General features: G+C 39.2%; 6 protein-coding genes across 6 annotated transcripts; 2 read left to right on the top strand and 4 right to left on the bottom strand.

The window, feature by feature from the left end:
* Positions 1-629: 629 nt before the first annotated feature.
* BATDEDRAFT_89763 (uncharacterized protein) lies at positions 630-1,379 on the bottom strand (the record flags this gene model as incomplete). The annotated part of the gene is made up of 5 exons (XM_006680105.1): positions 630-734; positions 831-887; positions 980-1,088; positions 1,171-1,235; positions 1,317-1,379. 5 exons carry the CDS (start codon positions 1,377-1,379, stop codon positions 630-632), a joined length of 399 nt encoding a protein of 132 aa, XP_006680168.1.
* A 925-nt stretch (positions 1,380-2,304) lies between these two features.
* Positions 2,305-5,014, top strand: BATDEDRAFT_35392 (uncharacterized protein). Its single transcript, XM_006679922.1, has 3 exons — positions 2,305-2,553; positions 2,870-3,314; positions 3,389-5,014. Exons 1-3 carry the CDS (start codon positions 2,321-2,323, stop codon positions 4,652-4,654), a joined length of 1,944 nt encoding a protein of 647 aa, XP_006679985.1. The 5' UTR covers positions 2,305-2,320; the 3' UTR covers positions 4,655-5,014.
* Positions 5,015-5,076: 62 nt separating this feature from the next.
* BATDEDRAFT_89762 (uncharacterized protein) lies at positions 5,077-5,921 on the bottom strand (the record flags this gene model as incomplete). Its single annotated transcript, XM_006680106.1, has 2 exons — positions 5,077-5,413; positions 5,530-5,921. 2 exons carry the CDS (start codon positions 5,919-5,921, stop codon positions 5,077-5,079), a joined length of 729 nt encoding a protein of 242 aa, XP_006680169.1.
* Positions 5,922-6,631: 710 nt separating this feature from the next.
* On the bottom strand, positions 6,632-10,204 carry BATDEDRAFT_89551 (uncharacterized protein; the record flags this gene model as incomplete). The annotated part of the gene is made up of 10 exons (XM_006680107.1): positions 6,632-7,115; positions 7,222-7,296; positions 7,363-7,482; positions 7,577-7,839; positions 7,929-8,449; positions 8,524-8,628; positions 8,709-9,369; positions 9,485-9,636; positions 9,772-9,860; positions 9,955-10,204. The coding sequence occupies 10 exons, from the start codon at positions 10,202-10,204 to the stop codon at positions 6,700-6,702; spliced, it is 2,652 nt and encodes an 883-aa protein (XP_006680170.1). The 3' UTR covers positions 6,632-6,699.
* Positions 10,205-10,773: 569 nt separating this feature from the next.
* Positions 10,774-13,325, bottom strand: BATDEDRAFT_12422 (pre-rRNA-processing protein ESF1; the record flags this gene model as incomplete). The annotated part of the gene is made up of 5 exons (XM_006679742.1): positions 10,774-11,243; positions 11,485-11,563; positions 11,703-12,743; positions 12,861-12,943; positions 13,103-13,325. The coding sequence occupies 5 exons, from the start codon at positions 13,323-13,325 to the stop codon at positions 10,774-10,776; spliced, it is 1,896 nt and encodes a 631-aa protein (XP_006679805.1).
* A 341-nt stretch (positions 13,326-13,666) lies between these two features.
* Positions 13,667-16,224, top strand: BATDEDRAFT_19968 (dolichyl-diphosphooligosaccharide--protein glycotransferase subunit OST1). The gene is made up of 6 exons (XM_006679767.1): positions 13,667-14,046; positions 14,149-14,346; positions 14,478-14,726; positions 14,833-15,207; positions 15,398-15,656; positions 15,749-16,224. The coding sequence occupies exons 1-6, from the start codon at positions 13,685-13,687 to the stop codon at positions 16,199-16,201; spliced, it is 1,896 nt and encodes a 631-aa protein (XP_006679830.1). The 5' UTR covers positions 13,667-13,684; the 3' UTR covers positions 16,202-16,224.
* Positions 16,225-16,633: the final 409 nt, after the last annotated feature.

Genomic DNA, 16,633 nt, shown 5'->3' on the forward strand with positions numbered 1-16,633 from the left:
CATTCAGTCGTGTAGATATGCTGGTTTTGAGCAATTCTGTTGTATGCCAAACATGACTATATATCTGCCACGCTTTTTACCAAGATTGTCAATGATAAATGCATGCCAGTTGATGTCGAGTTGCTTGTCTGAAAAATCAAATACGATACGAGTGATGTGTGAGCTTGATGCGTTATACTATGCATGAGTTTGAATTGTATGTAAAGTCTTGCATATCTCATTTTGATGACAACACGAACTTGCACACAATGTAAACCTTACATTGAATATCCTACCACAAACTGTAAAACGACACTGAGTTTGGTGATGGGAATAGCAAAAGCAATCAAACTCGATCACATAAAAGTGGTTGAATGAACACTTCAAATACACGTGATGACACTGATGACTGTTGACGATTTTTTGATTTATTTTCACTGTTCACTTGTTTGACTGGATTCTTACTCGGTTCTCATTCGGTTCTTACTCGGTTCTCATCACTTTTGTCGATAACTGTGAGTGATTCAATCTTGTCGAGTAATTTGACACGAGTGATTTCAAGATACTGACTGTTTATTATACTCATTCTTAGTGTTCCATTGTGCGTGGATACAGTCGTAAAGACAAGTCTCGAGCTCAATCCAAACTGTTTATAAACTCTTGTAAACTTTTCCTACCAAATGCTTGATTTGGTTGACCATCAAAGGTTGGCCTTTCAAAGTTTTTTTCCCAAGGAATATCTTTGTTTTCTGGCGCTAAGATGATGGTACATTATAATTGAAGTAGATTAAATAGAAAAATTAGTGTTGATAGTTTTGTCAAGATTCCATTCAATAAAACTGTATTTATACCTGTAAAAGATGTTTATCCTTCAAGTTTTTATGTTCCGCGAGCTTAGCAGCAGCAGCCTAATTGAAAATAGGTTTACGATATACAGCAGGGTCGTGTCAACATGAACATCTAAACCGACACAATGTGAATATTAGATCATGTAACTAACCTCCATTCTCAGCCAAGCTGCCTCTTTTTCAGCCTCTTTCTTCTCAAGCTCGATCCGATTTTTATTCTCAGCTTTGAGGAATGGATTTGGTTTGGGTTTGCACAACTCCCTATGATTTTCAAATGAAATGGATTTCGGAGCTGGAAATTAGAAATTTGTATCTATGGTGTATATAATCCAATGAAACTTACTTTTTGACATACTTGAACGGCTTTTGTTTGTAGCCCAAATCTCTACCTTGATTGTAACCGACATGCTATTGTATTTCAGTATTGACGGGTTAGGGGAACAATGCAATCTTGTCGAGTGATACAACAAATCAGACTAGTAACCTTACCAAGTATTTAGCAGTTAGAAAACGCTTTTGTTTTTGAGGTGCAGAGTTTGTTGATGCATCCATGGACGGTTTAGTGTAGTTCTGGTGTTTTTTCAATGTAGAATGTGAATTAGGGTTTGGTTGATCATTCAAGAATCCATTATTCTGTGAGTGCCTATGCTGAGTTTTTATGATTGAGGCATGCACATCATTGGAGACTGTTTTGGTGAATTCTGCAACACATTCATGCTTGAATTAGTATATTGGATGACCAAGTAGTGATTAGACTTTTATCAAGGATTGAGTATACAGGAAGCAGGAAGCAAAGTGGTCAAGTCTAATGCAAGTGAATGCTCCAATATACCTTTTACAGGTTTCATAGTGTATTTGCTTGATTCTATCACACCAGAGGGTTGGCTTTGAATATGAGATTGTAGAATTGTATAAAAATCAAGTTTTTACAAAAATTTAAACGACTCGATTTACAGCAATGTTACCGACTTGTTACCGACTTGTTACCAACTTGTTACCAACTTGTTCGATTACAGCCATATCCATGTGTAGAATGAAACACGTTTGTATTGGTCTTTATTTTGCTTGGGAATAAACAATCGAATGTTGCGCTTGTTAGAATTGGCACGAGCATTATCAATTCTTTAAACACCCATCATATAAACTGAGACTGTCTTTGAGTGAAACTTTGCATTGTAAGGTTGAAACCAGATTCATTCCTGATGTAACCAAACTCATATTTGTTGGATTTTCATTATATACATTCTAGATCAAGAAAACAAGAGTATTTCAACTAAAGAGTTGTGAGACTGTTCAACTAAAGAGTCGTGAGACTGTTCAACTAAAGAGTTGTGAGACACTAATCGTTTCATGAGACACTCGTGTAATTTAATACAAATTACACGACAATCAAATTATCGAATCATTTCAATTGTTGGAAATTGTAGACTTGAAACACTCCAAAAGCGCAAATTTCTTTTTTCTTCCTTTCTTCAAACGAATTCACACATTCAATGGCGGACATCAATCAGAAACTCGCTGCACTGTCCATGTCGGACTCTGCTCCCAATGGCTCTGGAGAAGAGCCGTCTGTAAAGAAGGCTTACGTTCCTCCTCACTTGAGAGGTAAACAGAACGTCTCTACTCCACCAGGATCAAACGGTCGTGGTGCTCAGAGTAAAGTGGTGAATGATGGAACAGCCAGTAAACCTTACCACGGTGGCAGAAACAACTATGAGAATGATCGGTACGTTTGTTTTCAAGTTTTATAAACAAGTGTCGTGCTCATGGACTGTAGTATTTAGATTCAGCCAAAAGTGTGGATTGCATTCCTACCAACTGGTTGCAGTTCGTATGTTCTCTAAAATAATAATCGACTTGCTACTTGTCAAACTGTATTGCTGCAATATTCAGCCAAACGGTTGTAGAATGGCTACTAACTGTTGATTATACTTTGGTTTAAATGCCGACTGTATTGCTCTTTGGGTGGTTTGCCTTTTGTTGGTGCTTTTAATGCGTTTGACAACCTGCTTTGCTGCACACTGCTACTGCTCTGTATACAGTGGATTCAACAATGCACCAAGATCATCCGGTTGGAATGTCAACGATGAGGTTCCAGGTGGACGTCCTTCTCGCCCGTTTTCAAGTAATCGTGGTGCTTTTTTTGGAGGCTCGTCTCGTCGTGAGTACCAAAAAGATCCCAGTGATGAATTCTACTCCCGTGCAGATATAAAGGCTCGTGATCCTCGCTTGGAGACAAAACTCTATGGCAATCAACACAATTCGGGCATTAATTTTGATAGGTACGATGATATCCCTGTCGAAGTTTCTGGAAATGCTGCTCCACTGCCAATTCACAGCTTTGAAGACTCTACCATGGACCCTCTTGCAAAGTCAAACGTCAAGCTTGCTGGCTATTCCAATGCTACTCCCGTCCAACGGTACTCTGTAGCTATCGTTACAGCCGGTCGTGATTTGATGGCTTGTGCGCAAACTGGCTCGGGAAAGGTGTGTATCTACAAAGGCGTTGTTGATCACAATCCAACTTTGAACTTTATACTGATACTTGTTTTTGATTCTAGACTGCTGCTTTTCTACTTCCTATTCTTAGTCAGAATTTTTCAGATGGTGCAACGGTCAGTGACACTCCAACAGATCGTCGCAGCAAAATTTTACCCATTTCTCTTATACTTGCTCCAACTCGAGAGCTGGCTATTCAGATTTATGAAGAATCAAAAAAGTTTGCATATCGTTCATGGGTTCGTCCCTGTGTAGCCTATGGCGGCACTCCCATTAGTGATCAACTACGCGATCTTGAGCGTGGTTGTCAACTTTTGGTTGCTACTCCAGGTCGTCTTGTTGATCTCATGGAACGAGGCCGCGTTTCTCTAGCTTCTATTCGATACCTGGTTCTTGATGAAGCTGATCGTATGCTTGATATGGGATTTGAACCTCAAATTCGTCAAATTGTTCAGCAAGCTGATATGCCTACTGATCGTCAAACCCTCATGTTTTCTGCCACTTTCCCCCGAAATATCCAAATGCTTGCTCGTGATTTTTTACACGACTATGTGTTTATTGCAGTGGGCCGTGTTGGATCTACCTCTGAGAACATCACTCAAAATATCGAGATGGTGGAGGACGTAGACAAAAGATCCGTACTACTTGATATCCTTGCTACTGATGCTGGAATTGCTCAAGAGAGCCCAGATCCTGCTGCAAACCTGACTCTTGTCTTTGTGGAAACTAAGCGTGGTGCAGATATGCTTTGCAACTTTTTGATAGATCAACGTTTTCCCGCCACGGCTATTCATGGAGATCGTACTCAACGGGAGCGTGAATTTGCTCTCCAGTCTTTCCGTTCTGGAAGAACCCCTGTCTTGGTTGCTACTGCAGTTGCGGCTCGTGGTTTAGATATCCCCAACGTGACTCATGTCGTCAATTTTGACTTGCCTAGTGATATTGACGACTATGTGCATCGTATTGGTCGTACTGGTCGTGCTGGAAATATAGGAAAAGCCACCGCTTTTTTCAATATGGAGCAGAACAGGGGTATTGTCAAGGAGCTTGTAGAAATTCTTCAAGAGGCCAACCAAGAAATTCCAGGCTGGCTCAACCACTGTCGTGAGCAAGCCGATTTTGGTAGTTTCCGATCTGGTGGTGGTCGCGGTCGTGGTAATCGTGGACGCGGTGCTAGATTTGGTGCAACTGATTACCGTCGCGAGCAAGGAGGCAACAGTAGCTCCAATGGTCATGGATCACGCCCTTCTGGAGGCAATAATGTCTACAACAATAGCTATGGAAATAACTCCAGCAGCAACAATAACTCTAATGGTAGTTGGTTTTAAATGGGTTGCGATGATTTCTGAGTTATTGCGTTGTTTTGCCTTTTATTTTAGTCTTGTCATCTTTCTGTTAATCGACTTTTTTTCCATCATCTTTAATAAGTTTTTGCTAATTACGTCGATTTAGTCTTCGTCTTTTATTATTTTTTTTGTGCTGTGCTTTCAATCCCCACTTTCATCATCTCTCATCCTACTATCCTTATCTCACTACCCGCCACCTCTTGCTAAGCACGAACACCCGCACGTATGCTATTTTTATCATGATTGTCACACACTTACATTGTGTGGTGATCGTTCGGAGAGAGGCCCACACTTTGGTTTTCATTACTCTCCACCTTAAATAATACTTGTTGGTTTACAGTCAATTCTAGTTTAATTTTTTATTTATTTAGTGCTATTGGGTTGGCAATATCTTATTAGAATGCTTACTTGTCTTGTAGAGATGCAGTGGGTTTACCAAAGAAATCTGTAATACGTTTGGTAGTCATGGGATCTTTTTTGGCCTTTGATTTGGAGGATGACGCATGAACAAGCTTTTGTTTTTTTGCAGGACTATTTTTACATATGTTCCGGTTAGTTGAATACGTTGTATCAGACGCTGCCAAATCAGACACGAGCGATCTGGAGTGAATCTTGTCTGTATCTGTGCAAGGCGGACAAGTCCAAAACGATTCTATTTTTTTGGGTGTTGCAACAGTGATGGCTTTGATGCATTCGGGAGTGTCTGTTTCAATTTTACCAACCATCGTCGAGACTGGAAACCTGTTATCCATTGAATTGTATACACAACAAATCCAAGTTAGTTTGAATAAACTACAAACCATAATGCAGGACCATTCAAGATGGAGCGTCCTGTAACATCCAAACAACAAACTCACCATACAAGTCCAGAATGCATTGGTCGCATTAATGCAGCGACATCACTGGTGAATTTTATACTTGGATCCATCCAGAGTGCACGATCTGCCTCAGTTTGCAGCATCACTGGCATACGATCATGTAGCCATTCCAACGATGGAGCAGCAGGAGTTGTGACAAGCGCATAAGTAGGTGTTTCTGTTGATGATTTGGATGGCATCCATACTGCAGCCATATACATAAGCTTAGTGGAACTCTGATTTGCTTTAATACCGATTTGCTCATCCGTGTCAGGAGTTGAATCTGTACCCAGACTGATAAAATAAGGTTGGCTAGTGGTTTTACGTTGCCATTCGTAGTAACCTTGTGCGATAACAATGCATCTGTTTGAATCTCGGACTTGCTTAAACATGGGACGATATGACGACATGAGCGTATCATCTCGACAGTTGATGACCAAGCGTGATGATTCCGAGTTGTTTTTGGGTTGGGTTTTGATACCCCATTTCTGGTATATACAAAATATTGTGAATGACAATAAGGATTGAAATGCAAGTTAATGAATCAACCATTGAAGATGATTTGATTTGCTAGCTAGCTTATTTTAATACGATCCACTCGAGTTCTAGATCAGCAGTGTAAACCATATATTACACATCAACCCAACTGAAGCCTACCATGCAGTCTAATACAGGTTTATGACTGTCTGTATGTCTGTGAATCACTGGCTGCATTCTAGTTGGACACACTACATTACAAGTTAATGATTCAACATATTGAAATGCAAGGCTCATGTATTTAAACGTATGAATTCTTAGGGTTGATGCTGTGATCCTAACTTGCCATTATAAGACGGACGATATTGCTGATTGTTGTGCCATGTATCAACACCTGTCTGGGTTTGAATGTCATCCTCGTCCTATACAAATACCATGTTCAAGTGTTAGTGTTGAACCATGTCAATCCATTGATGATTGTAGTGCATCAAAACCAACCAAAACCAGCACTGTTCTTCCACACATGTTGTTGACTGCTTGATACCAAGTTTGAAGATTATTTGAGCAACAGTGTCAAAGCTAATGCAAACCAATATTCCAATACGATCATACAACGAAAACAAAATATAAAACAAAATATGGGTTTATTGACGATCGCAATGCAGCCTTCATCCATCATGTCGTATACATGATTCAAGATGTTCGAAATACAACAGTAAGCTTTTCTCTTATATCTGCAAATACAGTCTGTACATGTGGCAAGTCATTTGGCATCCGAAACACCAACGATCTCGAATACTTGTCTACTTTGGCAGATAATGACCCACCCAAATGTTTGAGCAATCGAGTTTGTTCAGTCAGTAGCCCTTTGGTGTGCCTTAATACCACTTCGGCACGCTTGATAAGAATAGAATCTGGCAGTTTGGGCTTCCATGTCGAAACTGACGGTCGTGTTGTATGAGGATAGGGTTGGATGATCTGACTGTCTGGAAGAAGAAATATGGGAATGATCAAGTTGTGTACATTGCAGAGTTGTGCAGTTTGTAAAATTGCTCGATATCCGGCAATAAGTGGAGATCGACTGCTCAAATCACTTTTCATGGCCAACTCTGACAACCGTAACATGAATAAAATATATACTCAGTATGGATATTAACTATTGTGGTACAATGCTGTTGTGTACAACAGTCATCACATGTGGATGCAATAACTGACCTGAATCATCATATATCAAATGAAATACTACATGTGCAGATGGAAGATTGGAGTGCTTTGTAACAAAAAAATCGCCTACATCATGAATCAAAAAGCAAGTTTAGCCAAAGTCACTTTTGGTAAATTAACCAATCATGGTACCTTCTTGAAGTATCGGAACACCAGCTTCATCACAGGGAAGTCCATCACTGATTGATTCAAGCTGTCTTTCGATCGAATCAAAATGGAATTCAGTCGACATTTTGCACTTTTGAATCAGCTCTTAATATAACAGTTGAATCAATACTAAAGTAAGCATCATCCATACTATCCAAAAAGCGTTGCCACAAAACTAAATAGTAAACCATCATCCTACCCTTATTAGCTGTGGTTCCATGCGAGTAGTTCGCAAAGTCGCTAGATCGAAGCAACAGAATCATGCCCGAAACACTCTGTGAATAAAGTGCACTACACATTTGTGCGTGTAGTGCAAGCTCTTGAGCAGAATTCGAAGCAAGGTCTGAGGTGTGATCGCAGTATGTTTGAAGCATGACACTAAACATGAGTCGAACCTGTGTTCCAAAATAGATGGTGAATGATTCTGACATGTCGACTTGTGCTTCCTCTGGTTCTTGAACTCTGCAACAATCATGGATTTAAAAATAGCATAATTCAGAAAACATTATTTTTTCAAAATTTAAAACTTTGTAATGAAACTGCCGACTTACTTTTGCTCATCATCCATTCGAAATGCATCCATGGCTTTTTCAAAAAAACTCCCAACCCGATTCAGTGTCAAGGCACCCGGCTTGGATATAGAATTGGATCTGTCCTGATTCGATGTAGAAAAAGGTCCATACACCCCGTCGGTTGAACTATTGCTTTGTCCGCCTTGAAAAAGCTGTCGTGTAAATGAAAAAGAGCGCTTTCCGCTTAAACTCTGTTCACTTTTATGGCGAGATTTGTTCAAAGTACGAATTCCCAGTTCTACTCTTTGATCCTTGACTGACGTGGTGGTATCTACCTCTGCCTGTGAGGTCGATGCTGCCATCAAAAAAGATAGTGGATTAGGGATATCCTTATCCATTCCTTTCAGGTTCAACAAGGAATTAGAGCCTCTCATACGAAGTGCCGGCACTTCGTGGTCAGCATGTTTACGAGTGGCAGCTTCGCACGCAAGCGTTTCCTTTGCTCTCATGTGTTCTCTTACCAATCTGGGATTCTCCAACAAAAGAATGATTGCACGTTCCTAAAATTGTTCAACGCACCCATAACAGAAAATGAGTACTTTAGAAATCAAAAGACCTGCACAACCCACCTTACCGTGTCTTTTTCAGTGATTTCAAGTGCTGCTCGTATCTGATTCAGCTCAAACCCCATTTCAGACAACTCCTTTTCCGCATTGTTTATTGCAGGCTCTTGAGTATTCTTAAAGTTTACATCAATTCAAATTTTAAACTAGTATGTTAGATATGAGTAAAACAATCAGAGTTTTTAAAAAAACTAACCTCAATAACAGGTGCATTGGATGTATATGTTGCATCCACAGCTTGTGATTGAACAGTAATGTCGGGAATAGTATCAAACGATGGTGATAAAATTGACTGGGACAGCTCGGCTGTTTCAGTATAACAATTATCATTTTGACTCTGCAATACAAGTGAGTTTGCAATGGAATCTGGAGAATTGTGCAAAATATCTTCAGAATCGTTAGTTTTTTTCAATTTAAAGCTGGTTGGTTGAGCGCTGCTTTGAATTGCTTCATTTTCAGATCTGAGCGCTGGTTGCGGTAAGCTGGGCTGGAAGTTAAAGTTTTGTTTTAGCATATTTTCGTTTTTTGAAACAATATTTAATATTTCCTTTGACGGACGTTTTTCAAAACGGTTGATTGCTTTAAAAATAATCATGTCTCCTATAGAGTTCTCAAATGATGTGAGTTGATGCTGTTCATGAAGTTTCTCTGCGTTAGAGTTTGCTCTTTCTAGCATTTCCTCGTAAATTTTGACTACAAAGTCTCGATATTCTTGGCGTTGATGCATATACAGATCTTCCAACTGGCTATCCCATGTTGCGCGAAGCATAGTCAAATCATCAACTTGCTCTATAGCCAGCTCGTGAAATTCTCGGCTTCCTTCAACCACACCTCGCTGCATAGCCTCGCTAACTTGTCTATGGTTGTTTAGTAAATAGAAAAATGTCGATTGCATTAAAATTCAATTTTTTTAAAATACTACTCAATGTGTGACCAGTATCTTGCGCAGTCTAAAAGACAAGGACAACTTACACATTCTCCAATTTTTGAATATCTTCATTCATCGATTGGCAGATTTCTTTTACAGCTTGTGCGTATTCCTCTTCAAGCTGAAGCAACGTGTCAAATACATCTGAAGAAACCGGATTGTTGACGATAGTTTGAAAAGCCTTTAAAAACACTGGCTATATGGATTGATGAATGGATTGCAATAATAAAACAGACACATCGATACTAACGAGTCAGACTGCATGCAGTTGAATACATTCCCGACTCGATCATTAATTTTCTGTATTCAATAAAATAAACTGGAAACGTACCTCCACTCTTGTGGAATATGCTGCTCGGTGTCTAGCAAACACATCAACCCATTCATTTACATGACGCATCAATTCTTCTTGTGGTTGGTCTGTAGACAGTGAATAAATGCATAGTTTAGTAGACAGACTTGATGGGTTGTACAAGAGCCAATGCTAGTCTAGGACGGTGTGTATAGCTTATACCTAGATTTATCTGTGCATCTTCTTCCAGGACATGTGCATGACTGATGAGTGTATCCAGGGCTGACATGAACAGAGGCTCCAGATAAACAGGAATTGCATTGTCATTGATGAGAGATCTTGCAACATTGCTGGACGTTCTTTCCTGAACAACTCTGACTGGCGTAGATGCCAAATGCTCTCCACCTCCACAAGGTCGATATTGCAAGACCATGTCGGTCGACTCCCATGAAAACTGAGGTTCAAATGGCATTTTGGAAACTCCAAAGTTTGGCTATTGATGAAATGAAAATATCTGGCAAGATCCGATAGGCAGCACAACGTCCAAGATGAAGGAAATGTGCAAGATTCGATAATGTCAGTTTGCTTAATTTCCTTCATCTTGTAGTATTCTGACGGGATTTGCAGTCTGCTTAAACCATTCGTTGCAGATTCAACTGCCAAAAAGCATAATCTAAAATTTAAAAACTGTTTGCTCAAACACTGGATAAAATAATAGCAATTCATCCTTGGAGCAAGTCTGCAATGCATCAAAACAGCTCGCATAAATGCATGGATCTTGCCATTTTATTTATATTTGAACTAGACATTGCATGAAATCAAGCTAGTATTTATGAAAAGGCAAAAGATTATTGTTTTCGACGCTTTCCTTGACTGCCTTGTGTCGCTATGGCGTTTTTGCGCTTGACAGTTTCTACCAATTGCAATAGATCCGAGCCTGTTGCAGATCCAAAAGGTTTTGTCGTTTCGTTGCTCTAAATATTCAGCAAAATAAAGCAATACATATTAAATCATGGTTAAATATCTGGCTTTGATCCACAATTAGTCAAAATAGCAATTCAAGATTTTCCATACATCAACTTTTCTACTTGTCGATTGATTTGCAGTCTTTGAGTTTTCAGAGTTCTCTAGCACTTTACGACGCTCAAGCAACATCTTTTCCATTCCTTTGGTCTTTTTAAATTGAGGATTTGTGGGATCAATTGCAAACTGGTGGCTTTCAACTACTGCAGCAAAACGAGGATCTGCCACGTCTATTTCAAAATCTTGCTGTATTTCGCCATAATCCTTTTTAGCTAGCTTCTTCTTGTTATACTTTTTGTTTTTGCTTTGCTTATCATCCTTTAGTACTGCTTTCATGTCAAAATGACGAGATTGAAGTTGGTTTTCATCCAAAAGCAGCAGTTCCAGTTCAGCTCGCGACTTTTCCTTTTCTGCTGCAAGCTTTTTGCGATTCTTCTTGTCTTCGGACTCGCCATGTTTGTTTGTATTGAGTGAGCCATTTTTCTTGGCTGAGAAAATAAGATTGTGATTAAAAGTGACATAATGGATGCTGTTTCAACAACAATCAAATATAAAGTGACTTACGCTCTTCAAATTCTGGTCCAAAATCTTGTTGGAAAAAGGGATCGTCTTGTCGATCTGCCATGTCGTCTTCTTCAGATGATGAATCGTCTGAATGATTTAAAAAATGTCAAGAGTGTTAGAAATCACTACAAGTAAACTACTGCATTAGTCAATGTCAATACAAACTTTTAGTTGCGTCAGCATTCTTTCTAGCCTTGCGCTTCTCCTTGCGCTTTCGAAGATAAGACTCAAACACAGTCTCATTCTTGTGAGCCTATGTAATGGATGCAATTGAGTGGTGTTTTAAATAAATCGCAAAAATATGTGAGTGTTGGAAATTATCACCTTCTATTGTATGCATGATCATAGTCAACAGTCAATGTTTAAGAGTGTCAAGTACTTACAGCTATTTCTTTTTTGCGTTCAAGTTGATTAGCAGCCTTTTCACTAAGACCAGGTGCAAAAGTGATTTCCATTTCCTTGTCTTCTTCATCTTTTCGTCCAAATGCATCATTATCAGAATCGCCTTGAAGCAGAGCATGATATTTTGCACGTAGTGCATCTGCATCCTTGCCTTCGCCAAGATTGTCCTCTTCATCGGAAGAGGATGCGATATATGCCTTAAAATCCATATCTTTGAGATCTTCTTTTGTAAATTTACGTCGTGTAACTCGAATGCGCTCATTATCTTCAGCATCCCATGTGAGTTTAACGCTAGAGTGTTGAAGTGCCTGTGTGACGAATTCTGCAGGTTGATACGACACTGGCACATCACTTGCAACATCAGTAGGTGCATCGTCAAATGACATGCTATCTGGTACATAGCGAAGATCAAAAAAGTTGGCAGATGATTCAAATTCGGTACCATCGCATGTTTCAAAAATAGTACGTGCTGTAGAAACCGAGTCACATTCAACCACTGCATAGTAGTATCGTAAACGCTCCATCTGATACTTGCGAAGACGATCAGTGTTGAATTCGGTTCCATCGTCAGCCTGAACAAGTGGTTCATCTATTGACTGATCGGCATCACGGAAAATATCTGCTGGTGGGCCATGCAACAGTTCATCTTCCATATGCTTTTTTCCAAACTCGGATGGATAAATCTTGACTGAGCAGAGTGTTCCGGCTTTTGGTTTAAAGGCATCAAATACTTTGAAAAGATCCTTGGCTTTTACATGGTCCCAATCCATATTTACAACGGCGAACCGGCGCGTTTCATCTCCAATTGGAATATTTTCTTCAGCGTATGGCCCAATGTCGATAGCCTCTTCCGCATCAAAGTTTTTGTTGCTAGGATGGTTTCGTCTCATTACAGACGGACCATCGCTGTCATCTTCGTCAGAGGATGAATCTGCGAGTCCCTCTCCACGAGCCAAATCATATCCTTGAATAGCATCCTTGCTTCCTACTGTGCTTTCAGATAATAAAGATGCATCGTCTTGCTGATCCAAGAGATCATTTCCTGTATCTAGACTGTGATCACTATCTGTATTTAAAGTGTCTGCCAAATCAGCAGATTCATTCAGTTTATCCTTGAAAACCTTGACATGCTGGTCAACATCTGCATCATCCAGTTTATAAAATTGCTGTAGCTCTTTGCTATGTGTCGTGGTTTTTTTACGACCATACTTGTCAATTTTTGCTAGAAATTCAAGTTGGGTTTAAAATCCAGAATAAAGATTAACAAAAGAATTGAATAAAAACAAATTATTTTGGTTCCCATGAGAGATTTAATAGCATCATTGATTCTACACCAGTCCCAATAAAAAGAAGATTTTACTGAGATTGTAAATCAACTTACGTTCTTTTCCAGAAGAGCCAAAGTCTTTACTGGAAAGCATCCCAGAAAAACGGCTATCGATGGTGATTTTTGAAGCATCCTTTTTTGGTTTAATAAAACGTGGATCGTTATGAATACGAGAGAAACGAGGGTCTGATACAATTGTCTGTGGAGTCTTTTTAATTGAAGACTTTGCAGTCTTTTCAGTAGTGCGCTGCCTTGATTGATTCTTGTCTTGGGTCATTACAGCAATAATGAAAACTAAAAAATCTGAAAGTTTTTTGCAGTCCGATTATTAACACGTGACCATGTGTAGAGTCGAGCATAACGAGCCAAGATTTAGTGTCTTCACGTAAAACATTAACTAGAGTAGATTCGTAGTTGTGCAACTCCGTTTTTATGAAATATCAAGTTATTGTTACGTAGAATTGAATTGTTGAACTATGCGATCATTACTAAACCTGAGCGTATTTGAGAGTTTGAATACAAGAAAGTCGAGTTAAAAGATTGAATATTATTAAAAACTTGATTATCAAATTGAATTTAATCGACAATTCGAATCTGCAATTTCTTTCCTTTTGTAAACTCGAGTTTGCTATCACGATGCAACTTCCAGTTCTTATTCTCGCCCTGTTGGGATGCTCGCACATAACAGCATCTCTTGTTTCTCAACTTGATGCTTCGATGCCCATGGATCTACTTCTGCCTCCTCCAGCTGTTTCTAAATCGCAGCAGCTGTTTGTTCTCGAGTCGGTCAATAATATTATTGATCTGACCAGAACCATTTATCGTCAAGAAACCACCATTGTTGTTCAGCCCACTGACAACAAGCAGACTCAGTCCGAAACTATCTTTTATTTAGCCCAGCCGCTAGAAGCCTCCAACAAGGTTTTGGCCTTGTTTGAAGTCCGTGTCAAGAACAAAAAGGGTCAATTACTGGCTATTCGCAAAGATGTTGCTCATGAGTATGTCCATCAATGATCATCCATGTTTGTCATGTGTATTGTTTCTAAATATCATCTTGAATTGCTTTATCATCTTGTCATGCTACGGATCTAATGCATCAGCCATCTGCAGTACTACACTGTCACTCTCCCCGCTACAACGCTTGGAAAAACTACTTTGTATGTCAAGAGCATCTACACAAAACATGTGATTCCCTATCCTCGCAAGATCAAGCAGTTGGAACCTCAGCTGTATGAAATTCAAGGCAATGCTCACTTTTTGACTCCTTACAAGTCTACCAGGCAACGCACTACTGTCAAGTATGTTAATTCGTAATATTAACAAATTATTCTGTTGTCTGGCTGGATCAAGCCAATTGTTGGAATCTTGAAATTAACTTGATGTCGATCTTATTACCGCATCTGAATGTATTTTATCAATATCTTATTAGGCTACCTAACCGTAAAGAACCTTCTACATATACCAAGAGTCCTAAACCGGTTACTAGAAAAGATGAAACAATCATATATGGACCATATCTCAATGTTCCTGCTCTCTCGCGATCACCTCTGTATGTGCATTATGCCGATACTCAGGCTGTACTTCTTGCAAAGGAATACACCAAGTATGTCGAAGTGAGTCACTGGGGTGGTAATATTGCTGTTCAAGAGGATTACGAATTGCATCATAAGGGTGCCGAGTAAGTTTTTATTGTGTTGATCTGTTCAAGCACAACAGCTGTAGTCTTGCTCTAAAGCATATCAACATGTTCTGTAAAACTAATTGAAAATGTTTTTTGCCACTAGACTCAAGGATCACTTTTCTCGTATCGACTTTAAACTCAGTGCCCAAGCTCACTCTGAAACCAACGTCGTAAAGGATCTCACTGCAATATTACCAAAAGGTGCACGAAACGTTTTTTTCAAAGATACAATCGGAAACGTTTCTACTTCTCACTTTCGTAACGATCGTGAATCATCAATGCTATGGATTCAGCCTCGATACCCTCTTTTCGGTGGATGGAGATATTCTTGGTTTCATGGCTACGATGTTTCTGCTGAATCATTTTTGAAAAAAATCAGCGCTAATAAGTTTGTTTTGCAATTGCCATTCAAGTCGTCGGTTAAAGATATCACTGCGGTTAGTGCAAAACTTGTTGCTGTTCTTCCAGAAGGTGCCAGGTAAGATCTGCTTTGTAACATTGGCATGAACAGCAAGATACGCCAAGTCTGCTTCTAGTAAACAGATTTGAACATTTATGTATCCTTGTGGCTGAATTGGATACATTGCAGTCTTGAATAATTTAGCTGTGTTTTACTGATACTTTTAATTCTTGTCATGCTATACTATTTACACACTTGTACAACTTAGCAATGTCGAGGTGGCTACATCGCTGGATGTTGACCAGATTTCAGAATCTGTCATCTTTTCATACCTGGATTCTACTGGACGTCCAGCTGTGACCATTCAAACAAAAAATTTGATAGACGATCTTGAGGGTGTGGTTCAAATCACATATTCGTACGACACAATGCGATTGTTACAGAAACCTTTTGTTGTTTTCGTTTATACTTTGGGAGTCTTTTTCATTTTCATCATTTACTCTCGTTTGGACTTTTCGATTTCCCCGGTATGATGGTTTGGAAATTACTCTTTAATTACTTGATGCATTGACCATGTTGGGTATGCATAGCTGACAGTTTTATATACTGGGATATATAGGATGTTGCCAAGGATAAAGAGGAGCGTCTTGAGATTTATCGAATCAAGATATCTGAAATTGTAAAAATGGATAGTCGACGATTTACTGATGTGAGTGATGCTTTTGAGCATTTCAAATCTACGCGTAATCTGAAGATGTTGGATCAAGTTTACAAGACGGCAGACAAGGATTCTGCCGACATGTATCGTAATCTTGATGATATTGCCACTCTTGCCACGCTTATTGATAAGAGCTTTGGACAATCTGTGCAAAAATTGATTGACCTTTTGAAGGAACGCACCAAAGTGGCCAGAACCATGCAGCAAGAAGTTCAGAACTTTATCAAAGACACCAGCAATGGGTCAGATCAAGCTAAAAAGCGTGCCATGAATGCACAAATCAATCAGTCTCTTGCCAAAGTGGATGCTCTCTGTTGCAGAATTGCAAGTGTACTGGAACATGTAGGCGAATAAAGTGAATATATTTTCCTTTTAGTATTTGCTTCATGTGTATATTGAGTTTACTATTATAAAGTTAGAACTTGATCCGAGACACGATTGAAAAAGAATAACAGTTGTTGGATACCGTACCAAGCTATGGAATCAAGTAATTATAACTTGTCAAAACAAATTGGCATTTGCAGCCGTATCCGCACAAAATGAAACACTATCTTGCAGTAGCTACTTTAGAATCAGCAATAATCAAATAGCCATTTCGTCTTTCTACTACACGTAAATAGTTTAATGGTTGTAAAAAAGAGATTGAACAAGTGTACAATCTACTCAACCTATGATGTGAACATGTGTTTAGTGGTTTGTGTTTTACGTCAATGCAGCTGTCAATACACTCAAACCTTCCACAAGGTTTGTTCATCTAAATTCAAGTGGTAATAACAGCATTTTATA

This window comes from Batrachochytrium dendrobatidis (genome assembly GCF_000203795.2).
Source record: "Batrachochytrium dendrobatidis JAM81 unplaced genomic scaffold BATDEscaffold_8, whole genome shotgun sequence".
NCBI lineage: Eukaryota > Fungi > Chytridiomycota > Chytridiomycetes > Rhizophydiales > Batrachochytrium > Batrachochytrium dendrobatidis.